General features: G+C 56.4%; 2 protein-coding genes across 4 annotated transcripts in view; both read right to left on the bottom strand.

The window, feature by feature from the left end:
- Nucleotides 1–240: 240 nt before the first annotated feature.
- PAM16 (presequence translocase associated motor 16) lies at nucleotides 241–9,061 on the bottom strand. Of its 3 annotated transcripts, XM_042922350.1 has the most exons (6): nucleotides 8,592–8,890; nucleotides 3,193–3,277; nucleotides 2,201–2,337; nucleotides 1,740–1,805; nucleotides 1,139–1,274; nucleotides 241–327 (listed from the first exon to the last, which is right to left on the bottom strand). In XM_042922350.1, exons 1-5 carry the CDS (start codon nucleotides 8,592–8,594, stop codon nucleotides 1,188–1,190), a joined length of 378 nt encoding a protein of 125 aa, XP_042778284.1. In that variant the 5' UTR covers nucleotides 8,595–8,890; the 3' UTR covers nucleotides 241–327; nucleotides 1,139–1,187. The 3 variants fall into 3 exon arrangements, 2 of the variants coding, with proteins under 2 accessions (XP_042778284.1, XP_042778283.1); XM_042922349.1 differs by lacking the exon at nucleotides 241–327 and having other exon boundaries at nucleotides 1,118–1,274; nucleotides 8,592–8,886; XR_006197868.1 differs by lacking the exon at nucleotides 241–327 and having other exon boundaries at nucleotides 1,241–1,274; nucleotides 1,740–1,866; nucleotides 8,592–9,061.
- A 1,525-nt stretch (nucleotides 9,062–10,586) lies between these two features.
- LOC122209992 (coronin-7) overlaps nucleotides 10,587–18,547 on the bottom strand; it is a 56,635-nt gene continuing 48,674 nt past the window's right edge. Inside the window, exons 11-28 of the mRNA XM_042922341.1 lie at nucleotides 18,204–18,261; nucleotides 17,940–18,085; nucleotides 17,765–17,857; nucleotides 17,477–17,608; nucleotides 16,893–17,019; nucleotides 16,501–16,676; nucleotides 15,879–15,987; nucleotides 15,684–15,770; nucleotides 15,461–15,603; nucleotides 15,279–15,383; nucleotides 15,114–15,199; nucleotides 14,233–14,374; nucleotides 14,049–14,138; nucleotides 13,102–13,218; nucleotides 12,457–12,592; nucleotides 11,940–12,031; nucleotides 11,327–11,413; nucleotides 10,587–11,214 (exon numbers count right to left, since the gene is read on the bottom strand). Coding sequence (XP_042778275.1) covers nucleotides 11,209–11,214; nucleotides 11,327–11,413; nucleotides 11,940–12,031; nucleotides 12,457–12,592; nucleotides 13,102–13,218; nucleotides 14,049–14,138; nucleotides 14,233–14,374; nucleotides 15,114–15,199; nucleotides 15,279–15,383; nucleotides 15,461–15,603; nucleotides 15,684–15,770; nucleotides 15,879–15,987; nucleotides 16,501–16,676; nucleotides 16,893–17,019; nucleotides 17,477–17,608; nucleotides 17,765–17,857; nucleotides 17,940–18,085; nucleotides 18,204–18,261 — 1,932 coding nt within the window. The 3' untranslated portion in view covers nucleotides 10,587–11,208. The remainder of the gene's footprint in view (nucleotides 11,215–11,326; nucleotides 11,414–11,939; nucleotides 12,032–12,456; nucleotides 12,593–13,101; nucleotides 13,219–14,048; nucleotides 14,139–14,232; nucleotides 14,375–15,113; nucleotides 15,200–15,278; nucleotides 15,384–15,460; nucleotides 15,604–15,683; nucleotides 15,771–15,878; nucleotides 15,988–16,500; nucleotides 16,677–16,892; nucleotides 17,020–17,476; nucleotides 17,609–17,764; nucleotides 17,858–17,939; nucleotides 18,086–18,203; nucleotides 18,262–18,547) is intronic.

Genomic DNA, 18,547 nt, shown 5'->3' with positions numbered 1-18,547 from the left:
CGCAGTGCTGGCTCTGCCCCTTGAAGGGGCTGTGAGCAAAGCAGGAGGGAGCTGGTCTCCTTTCTTTGGGCCCCACCCAGGACCCAGGCCTTAAATCCCCCGTTGGGGGTGAGGGGTTTGAGACTCAAGCCCAGGGAGCAGAGGAACAGGGCACTGGAAGGTGACATTAGCTCAGCATGTGACTCGGTGATAGACCAGGCTCGAAAGGGCTGGTGTACGTGTTGTTGTTGTGGGTTTGTTGTTGCACATTCCAGGATATCAGTATTTTAACAGGTTCTAAGTGCCTTTCTATCGTAGCTTATGTTTTTCCTCCTCTTGGCTCCATTGCTGTTAGCATAGAGTTTAAAAAAAAAAAAAAAAAGAGATAAGCTAATGACTATAACAATATATTCCTCCATGTGAGAGGAAGTTTATAAAGAAACAATAAAATTGAGTTGCAAAGACAGTTTCTGTTTTGCCACGAGCTGAGCCACCCTGCTTGGGAACCATCCTGTGCCTGGTTTGGGTCACCCACCCCCAGAACGCAGCACCCAGAAGCCCTGTTCTGGGGCTTCCTTCCCACCCTCTGGGTGCCTCGGGGAGGGAGCGGCCAGAGGGGGCAGGTGCTGAGGGAGCAGAGATGGAAGATTCTAGATGACGCAGGACCTCGTCCTACCACCACCTGCTGTGACCCTGATAAGAGCCTTAGTTCTGGGAAGACACAACTCGTCCATTGAGAGTCTGGCAAAGGCTTCTCTCTCTCCCTGTACTGGAGCATTCTACCCAGATTCCAGAGATGCTAGAGTCAAACCCAGCTCAGGGAGAGGTTGCCTGTGACTGAGCCATGGGCCTGGGGCTCTGGACCCGGTGGGAAGGGCAAGGGCAGGCCTGAGGGCAGGGATGCTCATCGCAGGAGGGGCCTGGCACTGGAGCTGTGAGGGCAGGAGTGGCCGTGTCCAGTACGTGACAGCTCAGCAGGCAGGGCGGGGCTGGGCTGGCTTCTTGCCAACCTCACCCACCCCAGCCCTGTGGGGTGTCAAAGGCATGTTAACAGGGATGCGGTACTACTGGCTTCCCCCCTCCCCGCTGGCAGGAAGAGCAGTCTGCCTTCTGGAATGTGGATGTGTGCACTGAGAAATGCGGAAAAGACATTTATTACCGAGCTATAAATTAGAGGTGGTGGGCAGGGTGCAGGAGGGGCTGAATGGTCACGTTTTGGGCATCTGCTCCTTCTCTCTGTCCTCCTGGGCCTGGATTCTGAGCTCCTCCTGCAGGCGCTCCCTGGCTCGGACCACCTGGAAGGGAGTTAGAATCAGGCAGGGCAGTGAGTGGGATGGGCCTCTGCCCTTCGCAGTCCTTCCAGCTTCGAGTCCCTGCAGAGCCCTGGGCATGTCTGAGCCAATAGCCTGGGAAACACAAGTGCCTCCTTTATGGGTGCCCAGCATTCCCAGGGGGACAGGGCCCGGGCACACCCTGCTCTTCACCAGCCAGTGGTCCTGTTCCCTCACAGCCATGGCTGCTGGGAGGGCCACTGTCAGAGTGACACAGGGCCCAGACATTTCAGCCCAACTGGCTGGGCCCCAGGGAGCTGAGGCAGCCAGAGGGAGTGGCAGCCTAGGGGGTGCCTCCCTGAGGCTGGGACACAGGGACTGCCCGGCACACCTGCCTGCCTGCCACGCTCTGAAGGGTCTGGGAATGAGGGACGCCCCCAGTGAGAAGGGCCCTGGGCTTGTCCCCTCCCGGCATCAAAGAGCACTCACCTTGGACTGCAGGTAGAAGGAGCCACCCACGGATTTGTCGTTCACCTTGAATAGGTGTTCGTAGTTCTGCAGGGGAGGGGAGACGGTGAGAGGGTGTGCAGGCTCTGGGTTACAGAGGCAGGGGGAGCTAGGAAATGACAAAGAAGGAAAGCCAAAGGGTTCAACCCTGCCGCCCCGCATGCCCATGTGACTGCTGGGGGATAGAGAGGTGGACAGGTGCCCACAGAGGGAAGGGGCTTGTCTACCACCAACAACTGCTCTGTCCCTGCCACTGCCTGCTTTGGGCCTAAAAACAAATGAGTGACAGCGGCTGCCGTAACTCAGGAGTCCAAGCACCTGCTCCTTTCCACCAGGCCACATTCACTCTGCAAGACCCTCGTAGCCTGACTCCTCCCGTCCGATCCCCCCCTTTCTGGTCTTCTGAGGCAAGACCTGTCTCAGAGCCAGCCTAGTGGCCTCACCTTCTGGATCTCCTCGGGGCTCAGCTTGGAGACATTGAGAATCTGCTGTGCCTCCTGGAGGCTGAGGCCGGACAGGTTGGAGGCAGCTGCAGACTGGTGTCCAGCACGTCCCCGAGCGTCAGCTGCTGCCCGGCTGGCTATGTAGACACATGGGTGAGTGCTCAGCCCTCAGCAGCCCAGAGGTTCCCCTTGGGCCTTCCGAGTGGGCAGCTCAGCCTGCCAGGTGGCACGGAAGAAGACACACACAAGGGACAGGGTACATCTCTTCTCCAGGAGTGGCTTTTTTTGGGGGGTGGGCGGTGGGGGACGGTGAAGTGAGGACAGATTTACTCCACTGAAGGACAGGGGCAGGGTCTGGTCCCCAACCTAGACCACAAGATGGTTCTATTCCTCTCCTCTCCCCTGCCCTGTCATCCCCAGTGCACAGCAAGTTAGGGAGCTTTAGGCTACAATGGGAAGCAGAGTGAAGCCGCACAGGTATGAAGAGGCAGGAATAGCTCAGTTGAGACTTGGCTGCCCATCAGTTACCTAGGCCAGCAAAGCAGGTGGCTCAGGTGACCTCTTCCCTTTCAATGACCTTAGAATCAGGATCCACTAAACTTTTTCTTAAAGGATCAAAGAATAAATATTTTAGGCTCTGTGCACCAATTAAAATCTGGGTTTGCAACTGCTCGAATCTTGAAAGCAGCCAGAGGGTATGGCTGTGTTCCAATAAAACTTTACTTATAAAAACAGGTGGTCAGGTGAACCAGTTTGCCCATTCCTGCCTTAATGTTCAAGTCAACCAGCTTTCCCTTTCACGAGAATGTTGGGAAGTCCAAGAATACCCCCACCCCCACCCCCACCCCCACGAAATGCCCCAGACTGCCAGAACCTCAGCCTGAAGAGGGTCCTTGCATCACAATGGACCCATGGTGAGGGGCCATACACAAGAGGAAAATCTCACCTGGGCAGGAGCTCCCAGCCCAGGGGGAAGACGGGCTCAAACTTACCTGCAAACTCCTGCCGCAGGGCTCGGGCAAAGGCCCTGCCCACCACCTGCACCCCCATCACAATGATCTGGGCCAGGTATTTGGCCTGTGGGCAAAGCAGGTACCTGGTTAGCAGGTTGCATTTTCCAGAGATGGGACCCTGGAAATGGCTGCTGAGTGGCAAGGCTTCTGGAGATCTGAGGTAATGAAGTCCAGGGCAGCAGCTCAGGCAACTTAATCCAAATTACCTTGATAAAAGGCTTCTGCTTTGGGTGGCTTCAGATGCTCTTTGGAGAGCAGGCTGGGGTGGACCTGACGGTGTTCCCAGAGGCAAGTGGGACCCTCCCTTGGCCTTCAGACCCGAGGACAGAACAGCTAAAACAAAGGGGCTGCAGGGCACAGAAGCTTCCAAAGCAACACTATGGCCTGGAGCCAGAACCAGGGGCTGGTCCCAGACCAGCCACTGCCACTAACTCACCCAGTGCTTCTGAGACTGGAGGTCCCAACCTTTGTTCTATCAGCAGGAAACTCAGGGAGCCTGGAGCCACCCCAATTCTCCCAAGACTATTCACGAAGGTTGCAATCAACACAACAAAAGAGAAAAAGAGGCTCCACCTTTAAGCAGTAAAAAAGCCCACTAGGGAGGCATTTAAGACAACTAACTGGTGAGGGAAAACAGGACTGGTCACCGGTTCCTCCACTGGTTCAAACACCAGCACAGTTGGCTAAGCTCTGCTTAGCACAAGGACACACGGAACCCTGCGGCGCCCTCAGAGCTCCTGTACACGGCCTGGCCTGGCCTGGCCTGGCAGGGGGAGCCTCTACAGGGCACAGCATGGCGGTTTTCTACTCCCAGACCGCGTGATTCAACACACCACAGGGGCACACAGAGCCTCATTAAGCATGACCAGAAGTATAGAAAAGCAATGGAAGGAAACCTCAGGAATGAGACGGACACATTGGGAAAAGATGAGATTTCTACTGGGCTGGATTTCGAGGGCAGGGAGGATCACGATGGGAATACTGGGGCTTTCTAGGCAGAGGAACCAGGGCGAGCCCACCAGGAGAAAAGTGTAAAGGCCGTCCCGGGAGCAGCCAAGAGCATAGGGGACTTGTAAGGTCGTTGGAGACAAGACTAAGAAGGTGGCCGGGATGGGAAAACGTACAGCCCTTATGGAGAAAAGACGATACAGACAGCACACCGGAAATGACGGGTGTGTGCGATGGTACAAATGAGGGCGGGCAGAGGGCCCAGACAGGGCTCACTGCAGGCCGACACTGCTCAGGGGGCACATGCCCGTGGTTTCCCTTACTCTTTCTTGTACTTGTCGGTAATTAGATGTTCTATCAGTCAGCAAGTATCAACTGAGCCTGGGTGCCAGGCACTGTGCCATTTAACCCAAGACCTCAAGCCACCAAGGCACAGCAGGGTTTAATGACGAGCCCAAGGACACGGCTAGTACTCAAGGGGAACGTGGGCAGGAAACCCTGACATTGGTACTCTCAGCCATGGCATCCTCAGGCTGCCCACCTCACAGAGGATCCTGCAGGGAGGGCAACTCAGCAACCTGACAAGGATCAAGGACTCAACCCAGAGGCCAAAGAGGGGCTCGTGAGATGCCAGGGGAATCTGGACTCCAGAAATGGTTTTGTGTGGCTTCCAGTGGACTTGCCCTTATGGGCAGGGCGGGATGTTGGTTCTGGGACATTAGCAGGAATTAAAAAATGGAAGTGGGTTTGGATTTCACATGTAAATGGAAATTTCATAAGCCCTGTTATTTCACACCAGAAAGCAAAGCTCAGTGAAGGCTCTCTCCAGGGATCAAAGGGAGGGGCGGGGCTGCGTGCAAGGAGGAGTCAAGACCAATACTGTATGCACTGGAGGGAGGGAAGCCTCCCAACTTCTCCGTCCAGGCCCAAAGCCCTTCCCAAGTGGGACTGGAGGTTCCCAGATGGACGGCTGGCCCTGTCTGAGGTACAGTGAGGCTGACAGGCTAGTAGGTGACGGCTTACACGCCCTTCGGGCCTCAGACCACACCTTCACCTGCTGCCACACGCCTAGGGGCAAGGCCACTGCTCCACCCTTCACTGCCCATCAACTTACTTCTCTGCCCGGGATGGTGGCTGTTGCTCAATAACGAACCTTAGAAACTCAGAGTGTAACTGGGCAGCCCCCCTAACCACCCCTGCAGGCTTCAAACCACAGTGGCATGGTGTCCCCGTCATTCCTGCTGCCAGAGCTCCATAGCTGCAGAAAAGGTGGGGGTAGCCTCTAGTTTCAGAGGGTACCCTGACTGACCAAGGGAGCTGCCTGGTTGGTCCACTGAGGCTACCGAGGTTTGTGTGGGGGGCATCTCCAGGGGATGATGTGCGCTCATACAGGCAAGCTTTGGGATCACTCGTGTACAAATCCCAGCTGTGTGCTCCTAACGTGTTCTCAGGTCCCCTTAGCCTCAGTTTTCTCACCTGTAAAATGGGGACACAATAGGGCTGTCACAGGGCTTTAATGAGATAATACTTGTAAATTGCCTGGCACGGAGCCTGTTGATACAATAGGTACTCAATAAATGTTGGTTTTCATTTATTATACACTGTTTCACAAAACCGGACAATGGTCAGACATTATGGAGTAACAAAGCTTTTCCCAAAAAGGCAACTCATTTGATAGATCCACTAATTCCTCACAGGAAAAGGCTGCAAAAAGCCAGCCTACACTCCTAAGGAGCTGGAAAGCAGCATGGAAGAAGAGGGAGAGGGCTGCTTTGCAGCTCTCATCTGGCTCCCAGCTTGTCTTCTTGCTAGCTGTGTGGTCCTGGGCCAATTACTCAACGTCTCTGAACCTCAATTCTCTTATCTGCACAATGGGGAGAACAATACCTTCCTTATAGGGGGGCTGCAAGGTCCTCCGGAGGCAATCCACATAAAACGAAGCGGACAGTCAGTGGCAGGTTCACAGCAGCCCAGCAGCTACCTTGCTTCTGGACCAGACCCTGCTTGGTGCTCAGTGGTCTAGAGACCAGGCAGTACAGCCAAGTTTCTCATCCACCTATTCAGTACCCAGTGCCAGCTGTGGGTCGGATGTGCTCACAGTTCTGCCAGCTACAAGAGGTGGAGAAGACTGCCATTGGGTGAGGTTTCCTCTAGAAAGTCCTAAAACATCCCAGAGTCCACTCACTGACACTTGGGCCTGAAGACCCTGGGCCAGAACAACCAGCTGCCATGGCATCCGACTGAGGCCAAACTTCAGGGTAAGCAGCAGAGATCAGAGTCACAGGTCGCCAAGCCTGGAACCCACTGTGGAGGACACATACGTTTTCTCATCTGAGGAACACAGCCCAGTGAAGGACCAAAGCTCTGCAGGGTGGGCAGAAGGCCACAGGAAAGCATCTGGGGACACTCGGGAATGTGGCTTATCTCATGTTAAGTGCATCAAGAAGGGACCTGGCTTTCAGACAGACCGATGTGCAATGTTCCCTTCAAAGCCCACTTCCAGGTTCTTGGGCTGGCGGGCAGAGACTATCGCTGAGACTCACTCCCTTCTCAAGGATCCACTGAGATAAGAGGGGGGCTCTGTTCACCCAGAACCCCTGCTAACAGCTGCTGGCATCACAACTAAGCAGGAGGGCAGTCAGGAACATCTACGCCTGGGGTCCCCGCCTATGGCCGGCACAGCAGCCCACTGGTATTTGAATCAACGTGACACTTAACCAGGTCGCCGTCAGCAACAATGCCATGCCCCCAGACGGGGTTTCCAAACGCCTATCACTCCCTCTGCTGGAGGGCTTCGGCTATCCCCTAAGACGCACACAATTCTGCCAATGCCACTGCCGGCAAATTCAGTCCACTTTTCAGTCAGGTATTCTCAGCTTTGGCTACAGACAACTTCTCTGGTCTTCTCTCCCCTCACCTCTCTCCGCACCTACTTCTAGATCAAGCTCTCTGACTTCTTTACCCCAATGTCTGCAGCTCGCAATTCACACACCATACAAATCACTCTTGTCAAGTGTTCAGTGCTTTTTAGAGTATTCGTGTAGCTCTGTAAATACACTAAAATGCATGGACGACTACTACTAGTTCCAGAACATTTTCACCACCCCTCCCCAAAAAAGAGAGCCATTAACTTTGAATATCCTATTACCGTGATACTGTCAAAACCCAACATCCTGCAAAACTTAACACAGCCTGGGGCGCTGGGTGGCTCAGCTGGTTAAGCGTCTGGCTCTTGACTCTGGCTCAGGTCATGATCTCATGGTTTGTGGTTTCGAGCCCCATGTGGGGCTTTGTGTTGGCAGTGTGGAGCCTGCTTGAGATTCTCTGCACCCCCTCCCCCCCACTCATATGCTCTGCCTCCTCTCTCTCAAAATAAATAAAACACTAAACACATTACCCCCATCCCCCCAAGTGAAACCTTCCCAGGCTCCTACCACGTCTATCCTCCCACAGCACGATCTTTTCCTACTAATATGCTGTTCTAGTTCACAGACCTGCCTGATTCCTCCTTTAGGATACAAACTCTCCCAGAGCAACCTTTTACTTTGCTCTTGAGGGTGGCTCAGAGTTACACGCACAAATGAGAAGGACCCTGTTCAACCGTTCGTTGTGGGTCCTCAAAAAATGGCAGTAACCGGGCTCCGAACCAGACACTGCTGCATGAATGACCCTAGACGAATCAAACTCTGAAATTCAGGTTCCTTAGCTGTGAAATGCGGACAATGACAGTACGAACTTCATAAGCATTACACGAGAGAACCCACGTAAGGCCTCAGCTCAGGGCCTGGCACTTGCAAGCCGCTTCCTTATCCTTAATAGTAAGAAATGGTTCCCCAAACTGACTGCCTCAATCCCTTGGGGAACTGACAGAACCTCCGAGGGCAGAGCTCAGGACATGCATTTTTATAGGGTCCCCAGGTGCACCCGTCGCAGCCAGTGTGGCCCAGGTCTGTGGATTGGCTCCAAATGCCAATGGTACCGCAGAAACGCTCAGTTTTCGGTGTCGAGGGGCCTGGTTCAAGCCCTAGCTCTGCCACTTCCTTGGCAGAGTCTCGGAGAGCGTTTGGTCAGCTGCGAAAGGGGAACAATAATAGGGCGACACCACCAACTACCTGCGGGGCAAAGCGGGGCTCCCGGGTCGGCCCTAGCCTCCCGCTGGGGCTGTGCGCACATGGGCTGGAGCCCACGACCGCACTTGCTGGACATTTTGCGGCCGGCCAGGCCCTCCCTGCTTTCCGGCCAAACGACACTCCGTCGCCCCGAGGCCGCCAGCGCCCGTAGCGGTCCTCCCGGTACGACGCCCCCGGACCCCGCTTCCCGTCCGGCACGAGGGGGCGCGCGGCTCCCGCAGCCCGGCCGCAGCCCGCCGCCCCTGACCCGGCTCCGAAACGGCCCCCCCGCCCCCGGGCAGCGCCCATCTCGGGCCTCACCATGGTGGCCGCTCTGCCTCGGGGTCGTGAGCTGCTGCTTCCTGGCCCCGCGGCCCCCAGCTCAAGGGCGGCCGGCGGGTCAGAGGTCAAGGGAGAGAGCGCGTGCGTGACGCCGCACAAAGCATGCGTACTGTTCCCTCCGGAGGGCGGGGTGTGCCTTGACGTAATCCGTAGGCGGAACCAGAGGCGGAGTCGGCCCCGGGCTCCGGTTAGCAAGACTACCGGGGACGGGCGATGGGCGGGCGATGGGCGGTCCCAGGACTCACCCTGGCCTTCGCCCCGGCCCTTCGCCCTTACCCGCCGTGCCAGATGCCACAGAATAAATACATCTGTCAAATGCGGAGCGATTTCTTCCCTTGATTTTGCCAAAATATTTGGTACTAAAAGATATGCAGTAAACATACGACACCCCACGAACATAAGGAGTAGGATGCCAAAGTCTCACAAATATATAAGAAAACAGGAAACTTCAAAATAAGTTTCATGCTAGGGTCCCTCTACTCTGGGAAGGACCTCTCACTGCCCCCTCCTTCAAGTTCTTGCTCAAGTGTCATCTTCTCAACAAGGCCCACCCCAATCCCCTACCAACGCTGAACCTTGTCCTGCATTGTTTTATAGTAACAGCTTTATTGAAATAAAATCCACACACCATCCAATTCACCATTTTAAAGTGCACAATTCAGTGCTTTTTAGCATAGTCACAGAGTTATGCAACCATCACCACAAGGACACCACAACATTTTCATCAACCCCTCAAAAAAAGTCTCTGCGCATTAGCAACCAATGCCCCTGCGCCATCCCCCTGCGCCTGGCCGCCACTAATCTTTGTTCCGTCCCTATGGATTTGTCTGTTCTGAACATCTCCTGGAAAGAGAATCCAACTATATGTGGCTTTTTGTGTCTGACTTAAACTTCCATTCTTGGTCCCCTCTATTTTTTTTTCCCGGAAGTTCTTAATCATCTTTAGAAAAAACATTTTTTTTTTTTTTTTAAATTTTTGAGAGAGAGAGAGAGAGACAGAACAGGAGTGGGAGAGGGGCAGAGAGGGAGACACAGAATCCCAAGCAGGCTTCAGGCTCTGAGCTGGCAGCACAGAGCTGGCCTTGAGGCTTGAACTCAGCAACTGTGAGATCACAACCTGAGCTGAAGTCAGCCGGTTAACCGATTGAGCCACCCAGGCATAATTCATGTACTTTATGTTTATTGTTTATAACTTGTTCCCGCAGCTAGAATGTGGATCCCTGGTGGGCAGGACTTTTCTCTTTTCCCCACTCTTGAACTTCAGCACCCAGAAAGGGTGGCTGGCACATGGAAGGTATCCAACACATGGGTGTTCAATGAACGTTAAGTCAGACTGCCTTGTGCTATGTCCCGGACCACTGCCCTTTCCTTTCCTCCAACTCTTCAAATTCTTTCTTCCCTCAGTGCTGTGGCCACCTGACTTTCGTCTGAAACATTCTCATGCCTCTGTGGCTCACTGACCTTCAGGTCTCAGCTCTCAGCATAAAGGTCACCTCTCAGACTGAACACCCTGCTTCATCTGTACCTCCGCTGCTCTGTTTCACATAATTTGTCTTCCTTATGTATATATTTGTGGTTAAGTAATCTCTATGCGCAACATGGGGCTCAAACACGCAACCCCGAGGTTAAGAGTCGCACACTCTACCAACTACACCAGCCAGGTGCCCCTAATTTGTCTTCTTTATGTCTCTCTTCACAGTTTGCTTACTTGCACACAGTCTGGCTCCCCTGCACAGGAGGACAATGACAAGTGCCTTGAGAGGCCTGGTCTCTCCTGTCCCTTACCATATCTACCATCCAGACCACTGTTGGGTATCTATGTGTTGGATGAATGAACCAACTCATAGCAGCTGAAAAGGCCTGAGGAGCAAAGTGAGGCCTGGAACAAGGGGGAACCCAGGGCCAAACCGCCTTCACCCATACTCCTGTCCCCGAACTCTCGCAGTCAGCAAGAGACCACAGCAGCACAAGAGGTGGCCAGCTCAGAAAAGTTTAATTGCTGAAAACATCCAGGGTATATTCAGGCCAGTCCCTGAGGGGCTCACACCCCACCCTTAACTGGGCCATCAGCTCCGTGATGTCCCCCTTCTCCTGGTTTCAAACCTGGGGAGGAGGGCAACTGGTCCCTGGCCCGTGAGGCTGGTGCTGTGCCAAACGGCCTGGCAGGGGGCCAGCCCCCAAGGCTCTTACCTGGAAGTGGGGCAGCAGGCAAGATGGGATGTGGCCCGTGCTAAGTGAAGGTGCTGGGCAAAGCCAGCCCAGGCTGGGACCAGCCCAGGGACGTCTACTAACCCCTCAGCACTCCCAGCCCACCGCGCTCCCGTGCCCCTGGCTCCACATGCTAGCAGGCAGCTGAGGAGAAGCAGCCAGTCCCAGGGAAAGCAGAGGTGCAGACAATCCATGGGAGTTGCAGCGGGACCTAGAGGCCTTGGAAGTGCCCAAGGCCCAAAAGAAGTCAGGGCTTTGGGGAGGAGGTGTGCCAGGGCCACGAGGCATCTTCCAGTTTGAGGGGGAGACCGGAGGTGCGCAGCGGGCACGTCAGGTGGTTCTGGGAGGTGGCGGCAGCAGGTGAGGCCAGAGGTGGCTGGTGGGCAGTCTAGTCCTGGGGAGATAAACCAAGTCGGAGGGAGTTGAGAGGTCTGAGAAGGGGGGTGTCGCAGGCTGCAAGGTGAGGGAGGGACGGAGGGGATGCCAGGGCCCTCTCATCTACTCACCCACTCGTCCTCGTCCACACCTTCAAAGGAGTCCTGAGGGAGCGGGTCCTCGCGGTTCCCCAGCTTTGCCACCATGGCACTGAGCAGCTAGAAGAGTGGACAGAAGAGGTGGCAAGGGAATAGAATAGGACCGCTAATCCCAGGAACACAGGCCTTCACAGTTTGAACCCAGTCAAGGGTGTGAAAGAGCCATTTTCATCAGAGCCCTGACAAAGGGGATGGTTTTCACAAAAAAATACACTTCGACCAATATTAGGGAGCCAGAGACAGACTCTGTGCCACGCAGCACTGGAGTCTGCACCCTGCCTCAGATGCTCAGATGTGCACCAGGGCCCCAAATGCACTTGGGTCCCAAACCCTTGGCTCTGTTTGGGATGGGCCAGGCCAGAGGGGGGCCTCCTTCTGCCCTTCCCTGGATTCCTGAGTCCCGTGCCCCATGGGTCCACTTCAGGGCTCTGGAAGGTCTCCCCCAGTAAGCTGCCCAATCGAGAGAGGTGTGTGACCCTGGCTCCTGTCCCAGCCTGGGTCGTACAGACAACGGAAGGGCAGTCATCAGGTACGGCCAGGACTCTGTGTGCGCCATACTGGTCAACCCCCTCCCATGCCTACCTACCTCTTCCTTCTTTTGCTCATCTGACTTCTCTTCCAGGTACAGTGCTGAGGACGGGGCCCGACGGGCAGGGGCTTCACGGGGTGCCTGGCTCACTGGGGTAGGGCAGGGACAGGCATCAGACATCAGAGAATCCCCTCGGTGAGGACTCCTTGCCCAACCCTTTGGTACCATTCCCTAGGGAATCCTGTGGCGGAGACCCCAGAGAGGGTAATAACAGCTGCCCCACCCTCTGCTCACAAGGCTGCTGTGGGCACCATGTAGCATATGTGTGCACATCAGGGGTGGGAACTGTGATGGAAACACAGACCCTGGGCCCTGCCCTCAAAAGGCTCAGAGTATGAGCCTGGAAATGCAAATACCCCATCCTTCGAAACATCAGAGGTTTCTGTGTGCCAGGGAGATGGTGGGGGGGGGGGGGGGATCGTGGACTTGACCTTTCGACCCCTTCTCCAGCCCTCCCCCCCCCACCACTCACTTCCCTGCTTCCTACTTGCCACCCCCCAGCTCCTCAGCCTACCTGGGGTCATGCCCGGGGGCTGTAGGCTGATCAGCCGGGGCTGCCCATTAGCACCTCCCAGCCAGGCCTTCGCACTGAGCACGGGCTCCCAGCTCATGGCCGTGTCTGGGAACACATCATCCTGGAAGAACTCTTTCTGTAGGGAAGAACAAAGGGGCTACCCTGGGGCACCTACCAGAGGCCCAAGGTGCATCAGCATCCCTTCGGAAGGGGGTAAGGTAAGATCCGGGGCCCACTCTGGGGTTTCTGCCAGTTTCAGAATCTCAGCAGAATAAGGGAACAGGCACCCTAAAGAGCAGTGAGTGGGATAGTTTGGTGACAGGGCCAGTCGGGCCCCAAAGCCCCTTTTATGGGGACTGGCGGGGGTGGGGAGGCGCCTGGGTGGCTCAGTCAGTTAAGCGTCCGACTTCAGCTCAGGTCATGATCTCACGGTTCGTGAGTTCAAGCCCTGCGTTGGACTCTGTGCTGACAGCTTAGAGCCTGGAGCCTGCTTTGAGTTCTGTGACTCTCTCTCTGTCCCTCCCCTGCTCACGTATTCTCTCTCTCTCTCTCCAAAAAAAAATATATGTATATAAAGATTAAAAGAAAAATTACAGGTACTGGGAAAGAGGACTAGGTGTTGGGGTGGCAGGCCCCCAACCTCACCCTGACTCGGGGTAGACGGAAGGCAACGGGCTCCAGGGAGGTCTGGCGAAGCCGCAGGCATCGGGCAAACTCTACTTCCTGGACGTCACACTCTGTCTTGGGCAAGAGGATGAAACCCTGGAGAGCAGGGGGATCTGAGTGGACACCTGCACCCCCACAGACTGCCAACACCCCTACTTAGGACCACCAGAACCAAGGCCCATCCCTGAATGGGAGCGTGCTAGCAGATGCTTAACAACTAGCTCTCTGGAGGGGCACCTGGGGGGCTCAGTCAGTAAGCTTCCAACTCTTGATCTCGGCTCAGGTCACAATCTCACAGTTCATTGGTTCGAGCCCTGGCATCGGGCTCTGAGCACACAGTGCGGAGCCTGCTTAGGATTCTCTCTGCCCCCTCCCACTCACACACACACGCACACACTCTCTCTCTGTTTCAAAATAAATAAAAAAACATTTAAAAAAAATCTTTAACATGTAGCTCTCTGGAGGAAAAATGCCGTTTTGTAGCTCTGACTAGCCTATTTCTATGTTGTAAAAACCCACCACGGTGATTTCTCACCACCAACATGACTTGCTGAATGCAGAATGGGGAACACACGTGTGGTAGCAGCATCTAGTCTATCCACTGGCAGAGCCCACAGGTGTAAGTAGCCTCGACGGCACAAAAAAACCATAAAATCAGGGAAAATAATTAAGAAGTGATACATTGAATGTTTACTGCCTAGGTTTTCAATGTAATTTACTTGTAGGTTCATATAACTTAAGGTTTTATAGTTTAATTTCTAATAATGGTGGAGTTTAACAACCAGCTCCTGACAGCTGCTGGGCACACCCTGGCCCAGTGACCGGCTGACCCGACAGGCCCCTGCACTTCCCCATCTGGCCAGGAGAGGGCAGGGGAGCCCTGTGTCGCACCCACTAGGAGGACCAGGGAGGGTGCACAGGCTCACCTTGTGGGGGTCAGGCGACGTGAAGCTATTGCACTCCAGGAAGAAAGGAGCCTCTGGGAGCAGCTCGTATAGGAACACACGGGTGTCGCCCTGTGTGGGTGGCAAGAGTGAGGCGGCCAGCTAAAGCTGCCTTTCTCCCCACCTTTCACCTGCCCACCACCCCCGCCTGCACGCTCCAGCCCACCTTGCCCGTGAGTAGCACCAGGCTGGTGTCCGGGTCATAGCTGGGAAGCAGGGTTGAGGGAGCCACATCCAGCCCCAGCACTGCCAAAGGGCCACCGGCCACAGCCTTGGCGGGGTACAGGAGTAGCTGGCGCTCACTTCGGCTGCAAGGGAGACCCCAGGAGCAGAAGCAGGTCCTTAGAGCTGCAGGGACCTGAGTCAGGGAAAGGACTCTAGCAAGGACCCTGATCCTGTCAGGCTTCGACACCTGAGGAGTGCCTCTGTCCCTTCTCTTTCCTGATCCAGTTCTCAGAACTACTGTCTCCTGCAACAGTGGCCTAACCTGCTGGCCTCATCCCCTACTAATGCTCCCTCTGCTGTTCTCCGATCCTCCACCAGCATGGGTCTCGTGGCCACTGTGGCCTGCTGTCTGTACTTCTCTCCCCATATTCTGCTTGTCATTCTCTGTTCCAGCCAGGCTGGTCAGCCTCCTAGCCTTTCCACCCACACTTGAATGCCCTCTCCTCTGGATTTCTGGCTACTAGCTCCTTTGTGACTCAGTTCAGATGACATCTACCTTAGGAGGCCCTCCCTGATCCCTCCTCCAATGTGCCAAATACTCATCCCTCGGGCCTCTCCACTAGGCTTGGTTGTTTCATGCTTTTCACCCGGTCCATGCCAGGCATGGGCTCCAGGCAGTAGGTATGGCTCTCATCCCTCTGGGTCTCCCTCCCTCCCATCCATCCACTAACCTACCCACCAACCCATCCATCCATCCATGCACCCAATAAGTGAGTAGCAGGAACAGCTTCTGATGCCTAACATGTGTATGCGTGTCTGGGGAAAAAGGACACAATTAGTTGCTTAAGTCTGGGTGTGGGGATGGCAGTCCTGAGTCCTCACCTGTCAAAGCCGGACACGAGCAGACAGTGACCATCACACACCCAGACGACGCGGGCTCCACGGGCCCCCTCAGGCCCTGGGCCTTCCTGTTGGGATACAGCACATGAGGGCCAGCAGCGGACCCTCAGTCAGGTCTGAAGGCTGCCCTCATTGCCTCTTGCTCACCTGCAGGGGCTCAGGGCCACCCCGGGGCTCATAGACCCGCAGGTGCCCATCCTTGCAGACAGTGGCCAGATACTGTCCGTTGGGACTCCAGGCCAGGCTGAAGATCTGGAGGCAGATGTGGATGGATGTGAGAGGCGGCCTCTCAGCCTGTGGCTGGGCGCCTGCTCCCACAGATGTCCTACCTGGTCCCGATGGCCCTGCAGCCTCAGCCGCTCAGCTCTGGCCTTAAGATCCCAGATCCGAATGGTCAGATCATAGGAAGAGGAGGCCAGCACGTCGGCTGCCAGCGGGTGGAAGCGCAGAGAGTAGATCTTCTCTGTGTGGCCTGGGGGTGAGGCAGGGGGTAACGCTGAGTTCCTCAGGAGCCACTGCCTGTCTCCCAGCCCCCACCCTGGCCCACCTGACCTGTGAGCACGGCCTCAGGTGTCGTGAGCACCTCCTCCAGGCCCTCTGGGGGCACCCGCCACAGTCGGATCCTGGCATCCTCCCCACCTGAAGAGAGTGCTGGCTCATCACTGCTGTGCCCAAGACCTCTGGGCTCCCCCTACCCTCATTCACACCCCTGGGCCCTCCCTTGAGCCTAGCGCCGAGCCTCCTTACCCACAGCGAGGCGGTAGGGGTCAAAGGGGTCCCAGGCCAGATCAGTCACAGCTGCGCCATTCTGCATTGTGGGCAGTGCTGTGTCGGGCAGGCGGCCAGGCTTCCGCAGCTGTGGGAGGTAACCCCACCCACAGGCCCATCAGTAACAGGCAGGAGAGCTCGGTCCCCAGGGTCTGCAGGGCAAGCAGCACGCCTGGGCCCCCCACCTTCTGCAGCTGATGCCCCACTGCCGGGTGGCCCAAGCTCTCTGCCTCAGCCGCCTTGTGCTCTGAGCCCCAAGCGCCAACTGTGACGTCCCAGAAAGCGAGGGGGACAGCGTGGAGTGGTGGAAAGAGCTCAGGCTTGGGGCTCAGGCAGCCTGGGTTTGAATCCCAGCTCCACCACTTACACAGCTGTGTGACCTGACAGGTCACTAAGCCTCTCTGTGCCTCACTGCTTTCATCCATCTGTAAAATGGGGATAAGAGTGGTATCCCCGCAGGACAGCTGGGAGGATCAAAGGGGATGCTGGCAGGTGCCTGGCACATAGTTTGTGCTCAGAGAGTGTGAGCTGGTGTGGGTACCCAATGCCCTTAATTTCCTGCCGGGCCCTGGGAGGGCACCATGTGAGTGGGGTCTCTCACCTCGAGCACAGCCACCTGCCCGCCACTGCTGAGCAAGGGCACAGCCACACGAAGCCGGTTGGCACAGAATCCATCGCTCTCGCCAGGCGTGGTGAGGTTGAGCCCCTTGAGGTTGGTGATGTGGCTGTCTCGGTGCAGGACGGTGCCCTGAGCATGGCGGAACTTGGAACTGGGGCCTGGCAGGCGGCAGGGACGGAGCCACATGAGAATGCCCTGCCCACCGGCCTGCCTGTTCACATCATAGCAGGATGGTGCACGACCTGTGCCCAGGCCTCCAGAGAACATCCAGGCTGCCCTCTTACTGCAGACTTACTCCATCCCACAAGGACAGGTGACCCCACCAGGAGGGGAGCAGATGTAGACTGGGTTAGCTCCTGCCCTGATGCACTTACCCAGCAGGCTCTGTAGGGATCTCTGGCTGGGGCTGGTGCCGATACCACTGGTGCTAGAGAGCGAGGGCCCCAGGCTGGAGGGTGTGGAGGGGGAGGTCAGCGAGCTGAGAGGGGAAGAGAAGCCCTCCTGGGGGAGAAACACCCTGGGTCAGCCAGCAGGCCCCCAGTTTCTTGGCCAGAGAGAAAGGGGCACTGGGGTCATCACTCTGGGCCCCACCTCCCAGGCTATGGGACATGCAGGGCAAGCTAAACTTCAGACGGTGGGGACAGTGGGTGGCAGCTGCCAACTCCTGGCTTGGTAGGAGAACAGGCAGGCCCCGTATGGTTAACATCTGCCAGTACTTCAAGAGAAACCAGAAACCTAGATTTTTCTGTGAAAGTCTGGCGTTTTAAGTGTTTGCTCAATTTGGAGAACAGCATGAAGTTCTTTGTTTGTGCTTCACATGTTTCTGTCTCTGTTATGCTTGATGATGACTACAAAAGGCTCAGAGACCCTCAGGCAGGCGAACACACTTGGCAGCTTTGACTTAGGCACCAGGATGGTGGCAGGATGGAGAGGAAAGGAAGACCGCCCTGGCACTCACGCTGGGATTCGCATCACCTGCAGGAGTGTCTGCAGGCTGGGCCTGGTCCGGGGAGGGCTCCGCAGGGGGCACCAGGCAGGAAGTGAAGCTGAGGTGGGGCCGCCGAGCTGGGTGGAGGCTAACCTTCTGCACCTGAGGGAAGAACGTGGTGTCCCAGGCAGGGGATAGGGACAAGGAGGGAGACACAGGGCAGCTGAGTTCATACAGCTGGACTGTGGGGTCGTGCGTGGGGCAGGTGAAGGCTGGGAGTGGCCAGCCAAGCTGGGGGGCAAGGGTGAGGGCCCCTACCTGCTGGTTGCTCCCCACCCACCAGGCATGGGGGTCGGAGGCAGGGATGCAGCCTGCGGTGTCCGGGAACAGGTCCTCATGGAACTCCACAGCCTGTTGGCAGATGGGGACGTACGTGGCCAGTCAGGTCTAGGCCCCCTAGACCTTCCCAGCCCCTCACCCAGGTCCCCCTCACCTTGCGAGGCACGTGGTAGCTGACAGGCACGATGGCCGTGTCGCTCAGCTGCAGGACACGGAGCACCTCACAGCCCATGACAGCCAGTGCCCGCCGGGGCACAAGAGCCGCGCCCCTCAGCACACTCTCAAGGAGGCACTGCGTCACTGTGGGGGACAGCATGGGAAGACAGGTGGGGAGATGCGGGGGTGGGGAGCATGGGAAGAGAGTCAGGGAGGTGGGGGAGGGAAGGCAGGGGGACGGGGAGGAGGGAACAGGGCTTACCTGGGCTCAGCGCTGGCTGCTGCGGGGTCACCTCGTAGCAATACAACTGACTATCACCCTGAAAGGAGCCCAGATTGAGCGCCACTCGCCACCTGCACCCTGGTGGCCTGGCATGTGCTCCAGATCAGACACCGGCTCCCACCCCCGCGCTCTGGGCTGAGTTCCTCGGTAGACTTCACTGCACACGGAGTAAGAACAGGGCGGCTTCGGGGCTTACAGAGCGCCCGCTGTGAGCTAACACTGCTTGATTGTTGGCCTTGTCCACAAAGCTGACATTCTTGGGAATTACGGTCACGCCAACCTGAAGGCCACTTAGCCTGGCAGAGGTGGAGGGCATCCTGCTA

This window comes from Panthera leo, chromosome E3 (assembly GCF_018350215.1).
Source record: "Panthera leo isolate Ple1 chromosome E3, P.leo_Ple1_pat1.1, whole genome shotgun sequence".
In the NCBI taxonomy this organism is placed as follows: Eukaryota; Metazoa; Chordata; class Mammalia; order Carnivora; family Felidae; genus Panthera; species Panthera leo.
This window is presented reverse-complemented; position numbering and strand designations above follow the sequence as displayed.

Bases quoted from the DNA above. Each gene is read 5' to 3' on its own strand.
- PAM16 (XM_042922350.1), bottom strand. The intron at 2,338-3,192 runs GTAAGTTTGAGC...GTGTCTACATAG, and splicing joins CCTGCGGCAGGAGTTTGCAG to CCAGCCGGGCAGCAGCTGAC. The intron at 1,806-2,200 runs GTGAGGCCACTA...CCTCCCCTGCAG, and splicing joins GCCCCGAGGAGATCCAGAAG to AACTACGAACACCTATTCAA.